The 14058-nt window shown below is 41.2% G+C and overlaps 1 protein-coding gene across 3 annotated transcripts in view; it reads right to left on the reverse strand.

Moving 5' to 3' along the window:
- IGF1R (insulin like growth factor 1 receptor) overlaps nt 1-14058 on the reverse strand; it is a 180739-nt gene that overhangs the window by 36311 nt on the left and 130370 nt on the right. For all 3 annotated transcript variants that reach the window (XM_080607234.1, XM_080607233.1, XM_080607235.1), the window contains 5 exons: nt 13113-13425; nt 10539-10684; nt 8590-8734; nt 2894-3108; nt 892-1018 (listed from right to left, as the gene is read on the reverse strand). In XM_080607234.1, the coding sequence (XP_080463360.1) occupies nt 892-1018; nt 2894-3108; nt 8590-8734; nt 10539-10684; nt 13113-13425 (946 nt within the window). The remainder of the gene's footprint in view (nt 1-891; nt 1019-2893; nt 3109-8589; nt 8735-10538; nt 10685-13112; nt 13426-14058) is intronic.

Here is a 14058-nt window from a genome sequence, read left to right on the forward strand (position 1 = left end):
TTCCTTTTGTTTCCACACAAGAGCAACATGCTTACATAGGCATGTAATTCTGCTTTTTATGAATTACAACACTCATGCAGGTACTATTCTTGTTCATTATTTACTATAAACTCATCAACACTAAGTTTACTGCATCATAGTACACCATCACGATGATACTCTTTTTCAAGCAATACTGGACTTCAACAAGTTCTTCTTCTGTCTCTCACAGCCTTGCTCAGTAAGTCATTACTGCTGTTCTGAACCTACCTTTCACCCCTCCAAATTACTTGTACAATTACCGTACTCATTTGTATTTTGTCTCTACTTTAAATCTGAAATCATACAAGGATATGCAGAGGCAGATAAACCTCCCAAGAAATTATGCTTTCTCCAGCAACTGTGCCACTTCACTATCAAGAGATACTAATGCAGAAAACTACTGAGGTTGGATAACGTAAATAACCCTAAACCCCAAGTAAGACAAGTCATCAAAGTAATACTGCTGATTTGTGACACCCTCTTATTACTATGACTCGAGAAGTAAAAGATCTCATTAGGTATAACAACATGACTTACAGAGAGCTCTGAAGTAGTGCCCTGAGAATAGCCAAGCCATCGATCTCATTTTTTCAAATTTGAAACTACCCAATGGATTTGGAACCCATTTGTAGTCTTCAGTCAAAACAATCCTTGTTTTAAATGGGGCTTTTGCTCCATCAAGAAAAGCATTTGAATGAAAGCAGGACTTGAAGATGAAATTTGTAAATAGGATGGAATACGTAAACTGCATGAAATAGGAACTACCTGAACAACTTAACTGACAAACTGTTCTTAGCAAAACAGCAGTCAGAACAAAATTGTCTACCATCCTTTTACTGTCTCCATTAGTCTCTGAAGACATCTACTCACGCTTCTTTGTAGTAAACAGTGAAGCTAATGAGATCTCTGTAATCCGGAGGGCGATACCGTTCCCACGTTAGTTTAATCCGATTCTTCAGTGTAGTGTTGGAAACAAAACGCAGGATGTGGCTTTCACCTGCAAGACAGAAGGACATCACAGGGCAGAGTTAGCACTGCATTGCCTAATAGTTTTTGTTCTTTCTTACATGTCAGTTTTAGCTAATTAGCCTTTCCAGTAGTGCCTGTGATACCACAATATGCCAACGCCTTATTCCTGAGCTTTTCATCCTCATTTCATATTCATTCAATATATATTTGAGTGCTTACGGGTAAGTACCGTCCTTGGCAATCATTATAGTGTATGTTAGAGCTACCTGTTTGTTGCTTTTTTTCTGAAAAACATTTTCTTTTAATGCATCACCAAAAAACTCCGGAAAACTACTTCAGATTCTCCCTGAGTGAGAAATGGAAGTCCTGTTTATTCACAGGACTGGTTTAGTAGCACTAAATTGATCAGCCAACTCCAATGTACAAGCAGTAACTGGCCACTCTGTTCTCACTTTCCAAGACAATTTTTGATGATTACAGTCTGTTTTTCTGGAGAATGGACAAGATGGAAAGGATAAAGGAGTTGATGTTCCTATTCATTGCAGGCTGGACCAAGAACTCCAAAACTCAGTTCATATACTGCACAGCCATTTGATGGCAGCAGCTTCCAGCTACTCCACTGAACAGAGCTGAATGAAAGCTGCCAGCTTGGAAATGAACAGCTTCCTACTACCAACTCACTGAGTTTTCCAATCCAAAACAAAATAGCATTTTAAAAACTTAATTCTTGGATGAAGAAATAGCGTTCTAAGTGTCAACTGTGAGTTTCGAATGTTCCATAGACATCTCTGAAAAAATAAAGGACGTTTCACCCTCATGTACACTGGCACTATTGGTGCTATCTTTTCAAAGGCAATTTAGCTTTTGTTGATTCTTTTCCCCTTCTCGGAGTCAGAAAGCTTTCTGTAATGTTTTTTTTTTTTAAAACAGGCAGCGGCTGGCACTAGCCTCAGTAGTAGTAAGGACTGGCTGTGTGTCTGTAACTCCTCCAGGACTGCAAGCCTTTACTCTATTGAATGTGCAAAGAATGGAGTGTGCTTACAACAAGGATCTATGCCATCTGCATTTATGCATCACGCCTAAAGAGACATTCAGCAGAGTATGTGTCCTACTTTTGTAAACACCATCCTGAACAAGGGGACTTGACTTATACACAAGATACATTTTAATTTACTCAGCTCCAAGAACACCACAAATAGACCAAAGAAAAATGCACTGTCAGTTCTAAGAGTCTGAAGTCCAATTTGTAAGTGTTCCGTCTTCTTAATTCCTACGTGAGAGTCTGCTTTTAAATGTGTTGGTTACACCTGGAGACCTGATGTGAAGACCACCAAAGTCTACAGAGGACTTTCAAATAATTTTGGCCACTGCAGAATCCAAAATTAAATGGAAAGACACTGAAGTTTAGCCATACTGTAGAACACTAAAAACAATTCTCAAATCAAAAGCAAATAATTTGAAAACAAAGCAAAGAAAACTGGGTTTACAACAAGCATTTCTAACAACAAGATGCAATATTTGACCGGAGCTGAAAAGAAGCTTTAATGTAATATAAACGGTTCATTTTCGAGTCTATGGAGTTGTTATTTCAGCAGCCTCCTTAATATCAAGAAAGAGTAGGTATCTGAGCAAGGAAAATACCAATAATGATGTACATCTGCAAAGGAAACAGGAAAAAAAACTGTTTTTCATTGGCTATACCAAAACCAAGATTTTATTTCTCATATCCCAAGTATGTTCCTATTGTTATCGGATGCTGCTGTCATCAAAAAAAAAAAAAGGTGATTCTGAAAGTAGTTTTCTTCAAACATTTGTTACAGAAATCCCACTGTAGTGTCTAACCTCTACATGTTGTAACAGTCAGCAACATGGCCATGTGGTGTGGGTGGCTGTTTGAACTTACAAGAGGCTCTCTCCCCATTGTTCCTTGGATTTATATCTCCTTTGCTCTGTCGCCCTTTGGTTCCTGAAACTTCCTCCATACGGTAGATCTCAGAAACACACAGTTTAGGATTAAACGCAAAGTACATTTTCCCCTCCTTGATCGTCAAGTTATGATGGTTCCAGTCCCACAGCTGCTGAAGATTGTGGTTATCAAGCACATAAAAAGAATAATTCCTAGAAGGAAGTTTTTGAAGGAAAAATATTAGTTTTAATACATAGCCAATTCCCACCAAGAATACCTTAATAAAAGCAAACTTTAAAAGACTTCATTTCCTCTCATTACTTTAAATTGGTATTCAGTAGAGTAAACGATTTTCTTATCTCCCATGCAGCAAGTTTTCCCTGAATGTTCGCTTTGGTCAGAGGGCAGGGAAATGACTTACACAGGACTCCAAAGCTGACACCACACTGTGTAAATCCCATTCCAACATGTGTTTTAATAATGAATAAATATGGAAGCTACTACAAAGAATATAAATTCACGTCCTCTGGACAGCAGATCTCTACAATAGATTTTCCATTTTGTCGCAAATGGGAAGCAGTAACCGCATATACCTTACGGGAGGAAAAGCATGCTGCAGTCCTGATGACAAAATAGTGAGCACAGCTGTCTTGCTTATGTTTACAAAAGCAACTGTAAGAGTTTGCATAGCAAGGCTTCCTTGCCTCTGTGTCTTAGTTTACCTTTTGGCCCAATAAAGATTTCCTACGTTGTGCCAAGTACAGTTGCGCCTATACATCAAAACCTGACAGTGAACAGTTGCATGGACTGCACAGCGCAGGATCCACACTTCAAAGTACAGAACTAATAACACAGGCAGCAGCAGCATGTGCTAAGCCCACTCCCTAGGCACAGCAGTAGAATAATATGAACATGCTTTATTTCCACAGACATTAAATGCAAAGTTGTGCGTGTAAATCCTATCATAGAGGAATTCCTGGTGCCACTTGGCTGTGCTGAATGCAAAAAAAAAAAAAAAAAAAAAAAAAAACAGGTGCAGCAAAAACAAGAGAAGAGGCTCTACATCAGCATTAAGACAACACCTGCGAAAACACATTTTCAGATAGCAGGACCAGGAATGCACAATCAGGAAATGAGTTAAAGGTTTGCGTAGCTGATGAACCTATATCAAAACAACCTATCACAGCAGCATTTGTTATTCTGTTGCAAGTCCTACCAACGGAACTGTATCAACACAAAATCCATTACTAGCACAATAAACACTTGCAATCTGTGTAAGCCATTTTGCACTGGTAAGCCTCTATCAACACACTTGTAGTTTGTAGTTAAAATTACACTTCCTGTGCATCATTTTAACTAGAGAGTTACAGTCAGGGTAATGTGGCAGACAAACCACAGGGCTCATAAGAAGCTGACCACTCGTTTATTGTTTTCCTTCCACTGTTTCAAATAAAATCCAGCATTAATTCCTTCCTCACACAACCTGATATAAAAACTGCATGCTGGTTACAATCTGCACAGAACGCAGTTTCTGCACAGTTGCGGTTTCTTGTAACATACCAAAATGCTCACTGTGTTTTCAGAACAACATGAAAGAGAAGCGGTTTATCCTATTTCCAAGTGTCCCCTAAATATCCATGACTTGCTTACTAACAAAGTTGATACACCTGGTACCACTGCAGTCAGAAGCTGAGAAGAATGTGCTCTGGTGACTAACACAGTTGAAAAGGGAGTACGTAGATATAGGTGTTAAACGCATCTTGCCAGGAGAGAACGATGATGCTACACCGCATGTGGGATTCAACAGATAGCACCAAAAAGCGTGTTTATTTCAGACACCTATTACTTTGTTACAGATGACTAAAATCCCTGCAGCTCTTTGTGTGCTGCTGAAAAGATGACACTTCACTATAATTAGCGTGTGTGATTAAGCGATGGCAACTAAGCTTTTCAGCAAAGACCCAAAAAGCTGGACTTGGATTTAATGCAATAAACAGAGGTGTGGCTCCACGACTACAGAAACCATCTTAAATATTTAATAACAGCCTAGCTCGTCTCCTGCTCACAACTGTGGCAATTATGCTTTAGACACTAGAGATAATTCTTGTATTAAAGCAATGTGGCTAAGCTTTCAAGAGAGTCGAATAAACAGGGCAAATCAAGCACACACCGGTGCTTCACACAACTGCACACTGAGTGGGCCACGGCCTGGAATTTCTGTGGATCATACTTTTAAAGCTTTAAAGCTTTTAAAGCACAAGTTTGAGCAGCAGTCAGGGAAGGCAAACAAGTCCTAAGAGTTCCTATATACACTGAAAGTATAAATTAGGGGAAGTTATTCTGGCACCAATCAAAGCACCAGGGAAACCACACTTGGAATGCTATATCCAGTGCCAGTCACAGGAGATGTGCAATGCTGCGTGGCTCGAAAGGTGGAACAGAGGGCAACAGGAGTGCACTTAGGGCTTAGGTTATAAATAAAGTTATAAATAAAGATTATATCAGACTTTGGCTCCAGCAGCTGTGGAAAAAAATAGGGATGCCAAGGAAGATAGGATGGAAAGAATAGAAGATTCAGTGTAGGAAAACAAAGCACTGCCAGTCAAACCCTAGAGACTGTATCTACGTGAATGACTGGAGAGCATGGCCTGAAGGACAGGCTAAACCTCTGAACAGGAGTAGGAAGCACAGCTGTTAGCAGGCTGTGCCATAAAAAAGCCTCAAGGCAACCTGCATAACCCATGCACACCCACAGGAGAGCATTCCCACAACAGGATGTGTATTCCCAACTGCAGAGCACCCATAGCTACTTAATTATTGACTGCATACATTAAAAACCTGCTCCACACTCCGTATCTGCACGCAATGCTCCATCTGTCCACACGCACGCATCGTAAAGCAACGATGTGGAACACTACATCCACCCCAAAAGGAGATGTGTTAAAACAAGCTTTCAGTCACCCTTTATCCCCTTCCACAATTTGCATTAATGACACAAAGTTCCTAAAAGGGGTAATGAACAAGTAAGTTTGCTGCAAAAAAAAAAAGCGGCAGTGTATGATCTCTGAAGGCAAGTGACTTGCACCAAAGAGGGAACAAGAACCGGCAGAGGACTCGTAATTGCAGTGGATGAGCTGGCTACAGGTCCAGGTTTACAGCAGAGCCTGACAAGCCTGGAACAAGACAAGCAACCAGTGGGACATACAGAAGAGAAGCTGTCCATCTCAGTGCTACAATGAAGAGAGAGAAGCAAATCCCACTGGAGAGCTGGAACACCAACCAGTATGAGATGAGCAAAAAGGAAAACCCTTATCACTTTACACATACAAAACACTGGCTAAGCAGCTGCCTGTGAACTTGGTACATGTTCCACACCTATGGCACAGCGCGACCCATGAAGGTCTGATGAGAACAGAGCCAACGTGTATACAACAGCATGGCAGAGAACAGTCATGCCTTGGCAATCATCTCCTTACTTGCTCCTGATGCCCAACAATTGCTCGTTTTCCAGGTACCCAGCCTGGAGACACTGGGAGACGTGCTGCCCACGTGCCATCCACTCGCAGGGTGGCTGACATCAGAGATGGCAACGAGCATGCAGCGCCTTGGCAGAGCACAGAATTGCCAGGCAGAGCGAGCACCAGACCAGGAATCCAAATCCTAGAGTGGACACCGAGACCCTTCCAGCACATCTCCGTCTCAGCTTCCCAATTTGTAAAGGGGAATTCTTTCCTTGCAGTGGGAGCACATTCACTACTGATGCGTTGTTCAAAAGAGGTAACGAATACCCTGGAAACACCTGAAGAAATTAAATTCCCTCTAAGCTTCTCATGTTCTGTGACAAACGAGGCAGGCACCAGTAACTGAGTAAGGAAGAAATATTAAAGCACTGTTTTTTCAGTCCCGTTCAATAAAAAAGTGATGGTGCAGTGGGGGACAGTCATATAATGAACAACTATAGTAATGGTTCTTAATTTAACATCTTTCTCACCCCCCAAGGCAACACTGGCATAAACAACTATTATTCAAGCAGACCAGTATTTCCCAGGTTAAGATCCATTCCCTGTTGTTCACAGCTATGCCAAAGTACTTGTTCAAGCTCACTTCCTTCTTGCCAGGTATCTACTTTCATCTAAATATTTTTGGAAATGTTATTTAGGTTGTGGTAATGCCTAGATTATGCTAGGCATCTTCTACAGAAAGTGAAAGAGGCATGTAACTGCAGTCATTTCCTAGCACGGGCAAAATTTAGCTCAGGTAATCCCACTCAGCCCCGTTTTCCTCTTCAAAGCTGCACCACTTCCTTTTCTGTTTGGGAATCAGATTTAAAAACCTGCCACTTCCCTTCCTATCTGCTCTGCTTGCCAACATACAAGGTACCAGAAACATAATTACTACTTAAAACCCAAAGCTGAACTCAAATTTAAGGAGCGCAAGAGAGAGGGGGAGCGAGAGGTACAGAAGAAAAGACAAACGTATAATTGGAGTATCTCTTAGAGCACACCACATCGTAAGTGGGCTGAATGAGCCTTGTGCTCAGCAAAGTGACAAGCCTCTAGGATTTGCAATTAGAAACAAGCTTTTCCATAGAGCCAATGTTCTTACTGAAAAAGACAGTGTGCTTTTCAAGTGCAGGATGAAGAGCTGCCCTTTAACTTGCTCTGTCAGATGGTGGAATTTGAAGAATTTAAGGCTGACCAAAGACTAGCCTGAGAGAAAGAGGGAGGTTGCGATGAATCCCTCATGCTGTAACTTTATCCTGTCGGGGCAGATAAATCAGACACAAGCAACCTTTCCCATGACCTTCCCACCACCTTTTCCTATACGGTTTCCCAAAATTCTTCATTTAATAGCACTCTCATTACTGACGGAGACTTACTTCTCCCACAGAATACCATTTTAAACTTGGACTGCTACTTGATTTGGGAAGAGAATGAGCAAGGCAGTTTGCTAAAGGAACATCAGCACACCTCAGTGCTGCAAGTTCTGAGGAGATAAAAACTGTTGCCTCTTCTACCAACTACCATCATGGGAAAACAGGAGTTATATAGAGTGTGAAGTACCAGAAGTATCACACATTATATATACATTACAGCAGCAGAATAACCCACAGCGACCCTTTCAGGGGATCAACTTTACTCTTTCTGACCAAGCTATTTTCTGCTTGATAGACAATTAATTTCATGTTAGTATTTTAAGGAATTGCAAACTACTCCAACTTGCAAACTATTTCATACTAGTCTGGTCACTTCCAATTGCACGCCCTGGTTAGTGAAGTTCAGATTTCCTTTTGGCTGACATTCTCCATAAAACTCTGCTAAAAGCCAACAGTAACAAATCGTGAAGAAATTCAATTGTTTCTGAAGCTGCTCCTTTCTCAATGAAATAGAGCAAAAAAAAAAAAAAGGAAACTCTTGATCAATGTGAAGAATCTCCCTAGGAAAGGTGCTCGCTAAAGTGAAAAGCAACAGCAAAGTTATCACGAAAGTACTCCTAATATGCTCATTTTAATATGCTGGTTTGGATAGTAATCCAAACAAGCAAAGGCTGTGCAATGGTGTTCACTGGGAGAAAAACACTGCTTATTAGTGGAAGAGAAGAGTCTATAAATGGTACATGAATGTTCATTAGGAGACTTAGTCTGTGGCTTTCTGCTGAAATAAAATTGCATCTACAAATATCTGAACACTTACCCGTCCACTTGTTCCTCTCCCAGAATATACCGCAGGTTCTTCAAGAAAGACAGGGAGACTAATGCATGGGAATGGCGAATCTTCACGTACCCCGTTACTGTCTCAATCAGACCCATAAAATTCTCCAGTTCTGAAGCGATGTTATCTATATTAAGAAAAATGTAGCTTTATTATTCCAGAATTCATAGCTCTAAACAGTATTCTACTTAACTATCAGTTCAGTAAAAGAAAATATTTTCAAAAGCAACAAACGCAAACAAGAGTAGTAGTATTCCTCCTACAGTACCAGTTACCTGTGCAGACAGACTGTTGAAAGGACAAAAGAAAGACAAAGCAACACTGGAAAACCACTCTGACCTTTTCGTATCAGTATACCTCTTTTTTCCCATGGATATTGTGCTCTGAAGCCAGCACCAAGTACTGAGCCAGCATTCTGGCAGGGCAGAAAAGACCCTGGTGTAAATGTACACATCCATACGACTGGAATTGCTCTTCAGCTCCAGAGCAAGGCTCAGACAGAATGCTCCAATGGAAAACGGAAACTAAGACTGAAGATAAAGACCGAGAGGTAAGCTACTGGTCTCCAGGGTGTCATAAAGCACTTATTTCAGTGACCTCGAAAGCTTTGGCTACAAAACTGGGAACTCTATGAAACAAACACAAAATCATGAGGATGTCCTCATGCCATGGAACATGTTCCATGCAGCATGCTGAAGGTGATTTTCTCTAATAAGTTGTTAAAACCTCTTCAGAGCAAGCTCCACTCTGCAGTACTGCCCTCTCCCTAGGACCTGTACTGTCCTTTCCTAGGTCTGCAACACCGTGTCCTTCACCAGGCTCAAGGTCTGCAGTCCTTGCCTGCTGTCATCATGCTGCTGAGTTACGCTGCAGTTGTAAGGGGATGTTTTTAAGAAGCATTCGGGATGGGAGATGCTGCTGCGGGGTGTGTCTGCTACCATAAATTGAAATCTTACCACTTCGCTGGGAAGTTCAAATACCAATGACTGGTTCCTACACCAAATGGGCTGGGACAAAGTAGATGCTCTTCAGCACTCTTAGATAATACTTAAATAACTCTCCTCTCCCACCTTGCTCCAGCTAACTTGAAAATCTCTCATAGTGAAGAATTCACTAGCAGCAGCGGGACCACGAGTGAAATAATCCACACACTGCTGTTTCTAAACCACGGTTTTTATTCAGCAAGAGGAAGGGAATCATGTATACCTGAGTCTTTCAACCATATTCATGAAACCAAAAAGCACTTTCCACAGGGAGATACGTTTCCAACAAAAACTAACAATGTTTTTCACATTTTGTGTTGGTTTGGTTTTTCTTCTGATTTGTTTTTAAAACTCATCAGCTGTCAACACTTCCCTGGCTGATGAATCACCTGAAAAATTGAATCTGAGCTTGTTCAGGACACGCAGCCCAGATGGCCAGCTCACCAACAACAACCATCCAGAGGCGCCGTGCTAGGCTCCATACGAGTTTTCAAAGCTGTTGATTACATGTTTTAGCAAGACACCACACCTTGCTTTACAAACTGAGGCTATTCCCCGTCTCACAGGGCCATGCCCTACTTGCAGAGAACTCGTTTACTTACCCAGATGCAAGGCTTTTCCACTTTTCCACCTTCTCAGGCCTTTATTATTCCTTGGGGACTATTGCTCATCCTCCTGCCTAATCCTAGCTCTCTGCCTTTCCAAAAATAATAATAATAATAATAAAAAAAAATACCAGCTTTCCCTACTTCATAGTTGGTAGTTGACTACCTATTCCATTAGCACGTTGGAGAATGGTGCTACAATAGGCCAAACCAAACAGGAGCACTGCTATGGGATGGAAAGCAAAGAGTTCAGAGTTTTTAATGTTCCTGTCGTTATGCTGACAAAAGGAAAATATTAAAAGCCATCTTATCAGAGGTTCATAAAGACAGGGCAGTCACTTACTTCCACGACGGATGTTAATCAGCAAATTCCCCTTGAGAATTGTGCATCCCTGCAACATTTGTGCTGATGTGACAGAGTCAATGGTCTTCGTTTTCCCATCCTCACAAATTTTGGGGCATGGCCCTTCACAAGGACTGCAGAACATACTGTTCGGAAAGAAAATGAGACTGAAAATAAGTATATGCATCTCTGACTCCTCAGACTGCTCTGAATTCAGTTTTGAAAAACAGTTCCATCTAAAGTTTAAGGAAATACTTCAAGCTAGAACGGAAGTCACTGTACTTCTGCAGAGGCCTGCAGATAAGTGTAACACACTTATGGGACTCCAGAGAGGCTGGAACATTTACACCTCCTGTTTACAGCAAAGTGGACCCGTACCTGCTGTCTGCCAGTTTCTAAAAGGCTTTGTTATCCTTCTGAGCACAAGGTATTTCAGGATATTAAAACAAAACAAAACAAAAAACAACAACAAACAGTGCCACTGCATTTACTCCAATTACAATGAGAAAGGCCACCCTTCTAATTCACACAGACAGCGCTGAGTGCTGGTGAAGTCTGGTGCTAATTCTGGATCTACGTCCAAAACCAGGCCAGCTAGGAACCAGAGATATGCAAGCACTGTTACAGATTTTAAGAAATTTTCTGGCTCTGTGCCCTTAAATCAACATTTCAAGATCAGAGCTAGCAAATTCCATGCTCCTGGCTGTTGTAACTTGGAAAAGACAACTGCAGGAGCATACAGTCCTGAGTGATGTGGAGAAAGTGAGCAGCCAATTAGTCACTATTTCTCATAACATAAGAGGTATTAAAGCAGCAAGTTTAAACAAACAAAGGGATGCATCTTCATGCGAGGCAAAACTAATTTGTGTAACTCACTGCAACAAGAATTGGGAGAGGCAGACAAGAAGCCTAAACAGATCCAAAATGGATTACACAGATTAAGAAAGAATAGGTCCACCAATGACTAGAAAACATGAAGACAGGTACAGCCCCTAACTCAAAGAAATCCAATTGCCAGGCTTACTTATGCTACTTCTTTTACTTACAGACATTCATAAGCACTTCTTAAAGACCAAACTCAAGGAGCAAGAACTCGGGCTAGCCTAGCCTTTGGCTAGAACAGCTTTTTAAAGACTGTTACGCTGGTGACATACTCTTCTCAAAGTTAAACACTTCATGTGTGGAAAAAATGTGCCCTCTGATCACTCCTTCCGCTAAATGTCTTTCCTGATTGAAGCTTGTTTTTATCTTACAAATGAAAGTCCTAGAATAAATATTTCATTATCACTTACTCTATATTATTGCTTTAGACAGGAAAAATGAAAGAAAAATCAAACCCAGCTCCAAAGACAAAAGTTTCTGACGCCAACACTGATGAACGTGGACTCACTATTTATTATATTTAAAAGAATTTGAAACCCCTCTCTTCTAAGGCTTAAAGAAACATGTAAATTGATAACAACAGTTTTTCATGCACAAACAATAAAAGAAAGAAGCTTCCTTGTCTTAGTAGTAAGATCCTGTTTCAAAATCCTGCACTGTAACATGCCACAAACCACTAAAAGCTGCAGACACAAGCAAGAGGCATTCAGCTACATGTACAAAGAATGCTGGAAATGCTTTCCATTTGCAACTATTTGTTAACACCACCTCTGGGGAACAAAACACTCGCTGGCCTTGGGTTACAGCTCCTTTCAATCTCTGCAGCTGAGCACAACACTGAGATAAGATAGGATGGCCGTGCACTTCAGTGTAAGCAATTCAAACAGCTGGTTTTGCAACCTCAGGTAGATAACAAGTGAAAGATTTCTCAGGCGAATATTGGGATTTGAGCAAACACGGTGTTAAGTTGCTTACATCCAAATGTAAACCAGAGACTGCCTTGGTACTTGAATGAGTGGATGAATGGCGTATACAAAGAGCTAGTGCAGGAATTATCACAACCACTCTCCAAAAAGCCCAACATCTCAGATCTTGAAGATATCTTTTTAGCATAGTACTGAAGCACTAAGAATTTTAGCACCCTGACTTTCCCTTACTCATTGAGGTCTATAGCTTCCAAGGGTCAGCAGGCAGCTGGGGCTGTTTGCTTAACCACAGGTGTTAGAACACCATTGTTATCTTCTGGAAACAGTGAAAAAAAGAGAAATAGAAATAAATATACTAAGGAACACGTGTGCCTAAAGTGCAAGTACAGATAAAGCAAATAATATGTGAAGCAAGGTGACTCCCACGGTTTGCTCTGTATGTGATAATGATCATCGGCTGGTCACCACTCCTGTCTTCCTTGGCTTGCCTTTTTTTTTTTTTTTTAAACTGTCTGCTTAAAGACCTGCATTGTATTGATCTGATCTCCTCAAGTCCTTCAGAAGAATTAGTAGGAACTGACAATACACAGGACCACACACAATCAGACCTTTAAATGGTGTCTAAGCAAGCCTTTACCGGGAAGCCATGCAATTCCCAATCGTATCTTCTGCTGAATACAATTTGCATCACAAGGCTACTGCAGAATAGAAGGGAAAAAAAACCAAACAAGCATGCTAACTGACGGATTTCCAGAAGCTGCATTACCTTTGGCTCCCGTTGCGTATGAATCCAGAGGGGCACTCTGCCATGCACTCATCATTGTGAATCACAAACCTCTCATATTCACTTGTCTCGGTGGCAGGGACTTTGGAGCAAAACTCCTTAGTCACACAGCGCCAGCCCTCGAATTTGTAGGTGTTGGGAGGGCAGGTGGGCATGCAGACTCCTTCATAGTAGTAATTGCGGCAGGCCACGCAAGCGGTGTTGTTGTCAGGCGCTGTGCAGCTCCCCAAGCACTCGGGATGGCAACACTCATTTTGGTCTGTACAGGCTCGCTTGCCACATGAGCTGGGGCACACTGCAAGACAGAAGGCAAGGTAGCGTGAGTAAGAGCTGTTAAACACAGGGAGTGGTATTAAAGAAAAGCCCTGATCTGTATAAATCTGCGCTATCATTCCCTGGGCTCTAGAGCAGCTCTGCAAAAGAACCAATTCCTGTAAAATTGACAAACTTTTTTTTTTTTTCCCAGTTTCAACTGCCTGAACATATCTTTTTCTCAGATCAAATTTATAACACGAGCCAATGCAAAAAAATATTTTTTCTGAAAGCAAGGTAATAAGGATAATGGAAACAACCAAGTACTGTAACCCATTCCACAGGCCCAACATTATGTTGTGTTTTTTTTTTTTTTTTGAAGTGCTTACTTATTGTCTTTCTAAGCATTTCTCGTCTTTCCCATTTGTACTTCAAATTGGTCTTTTACTGGCAAGAAAACAAGCTTCCTTTAAACAACTTAATTACACTTGTACAATAAAGCATTGCTATACTGCAGCACACATGGTTAGCTTGACCCCAGTGTAGCATCCCAATGTTGCTTATGTATGCAAAATGAGGTTTAATAAAGTACAGATGGTACACATCAAATACTGTGCAATCAGGGAGCTGCTATTTTCCCCTGAAGAGCGTAACAGAACTCTGCCTTACCCCCAAA

The sequence above is a fragment of the Anser brachyrhynchus genome, assembly GCF_964034855.1.
Source record: "Anser brachyrhynchus genome assembly, chromosome: 11".
Taxonomy (NCBI): Eukaryota; Metazoa; Chordata; class Aves; order Anseriformes; family Anatidae; genus Anser; species Anser brachyrhynchus.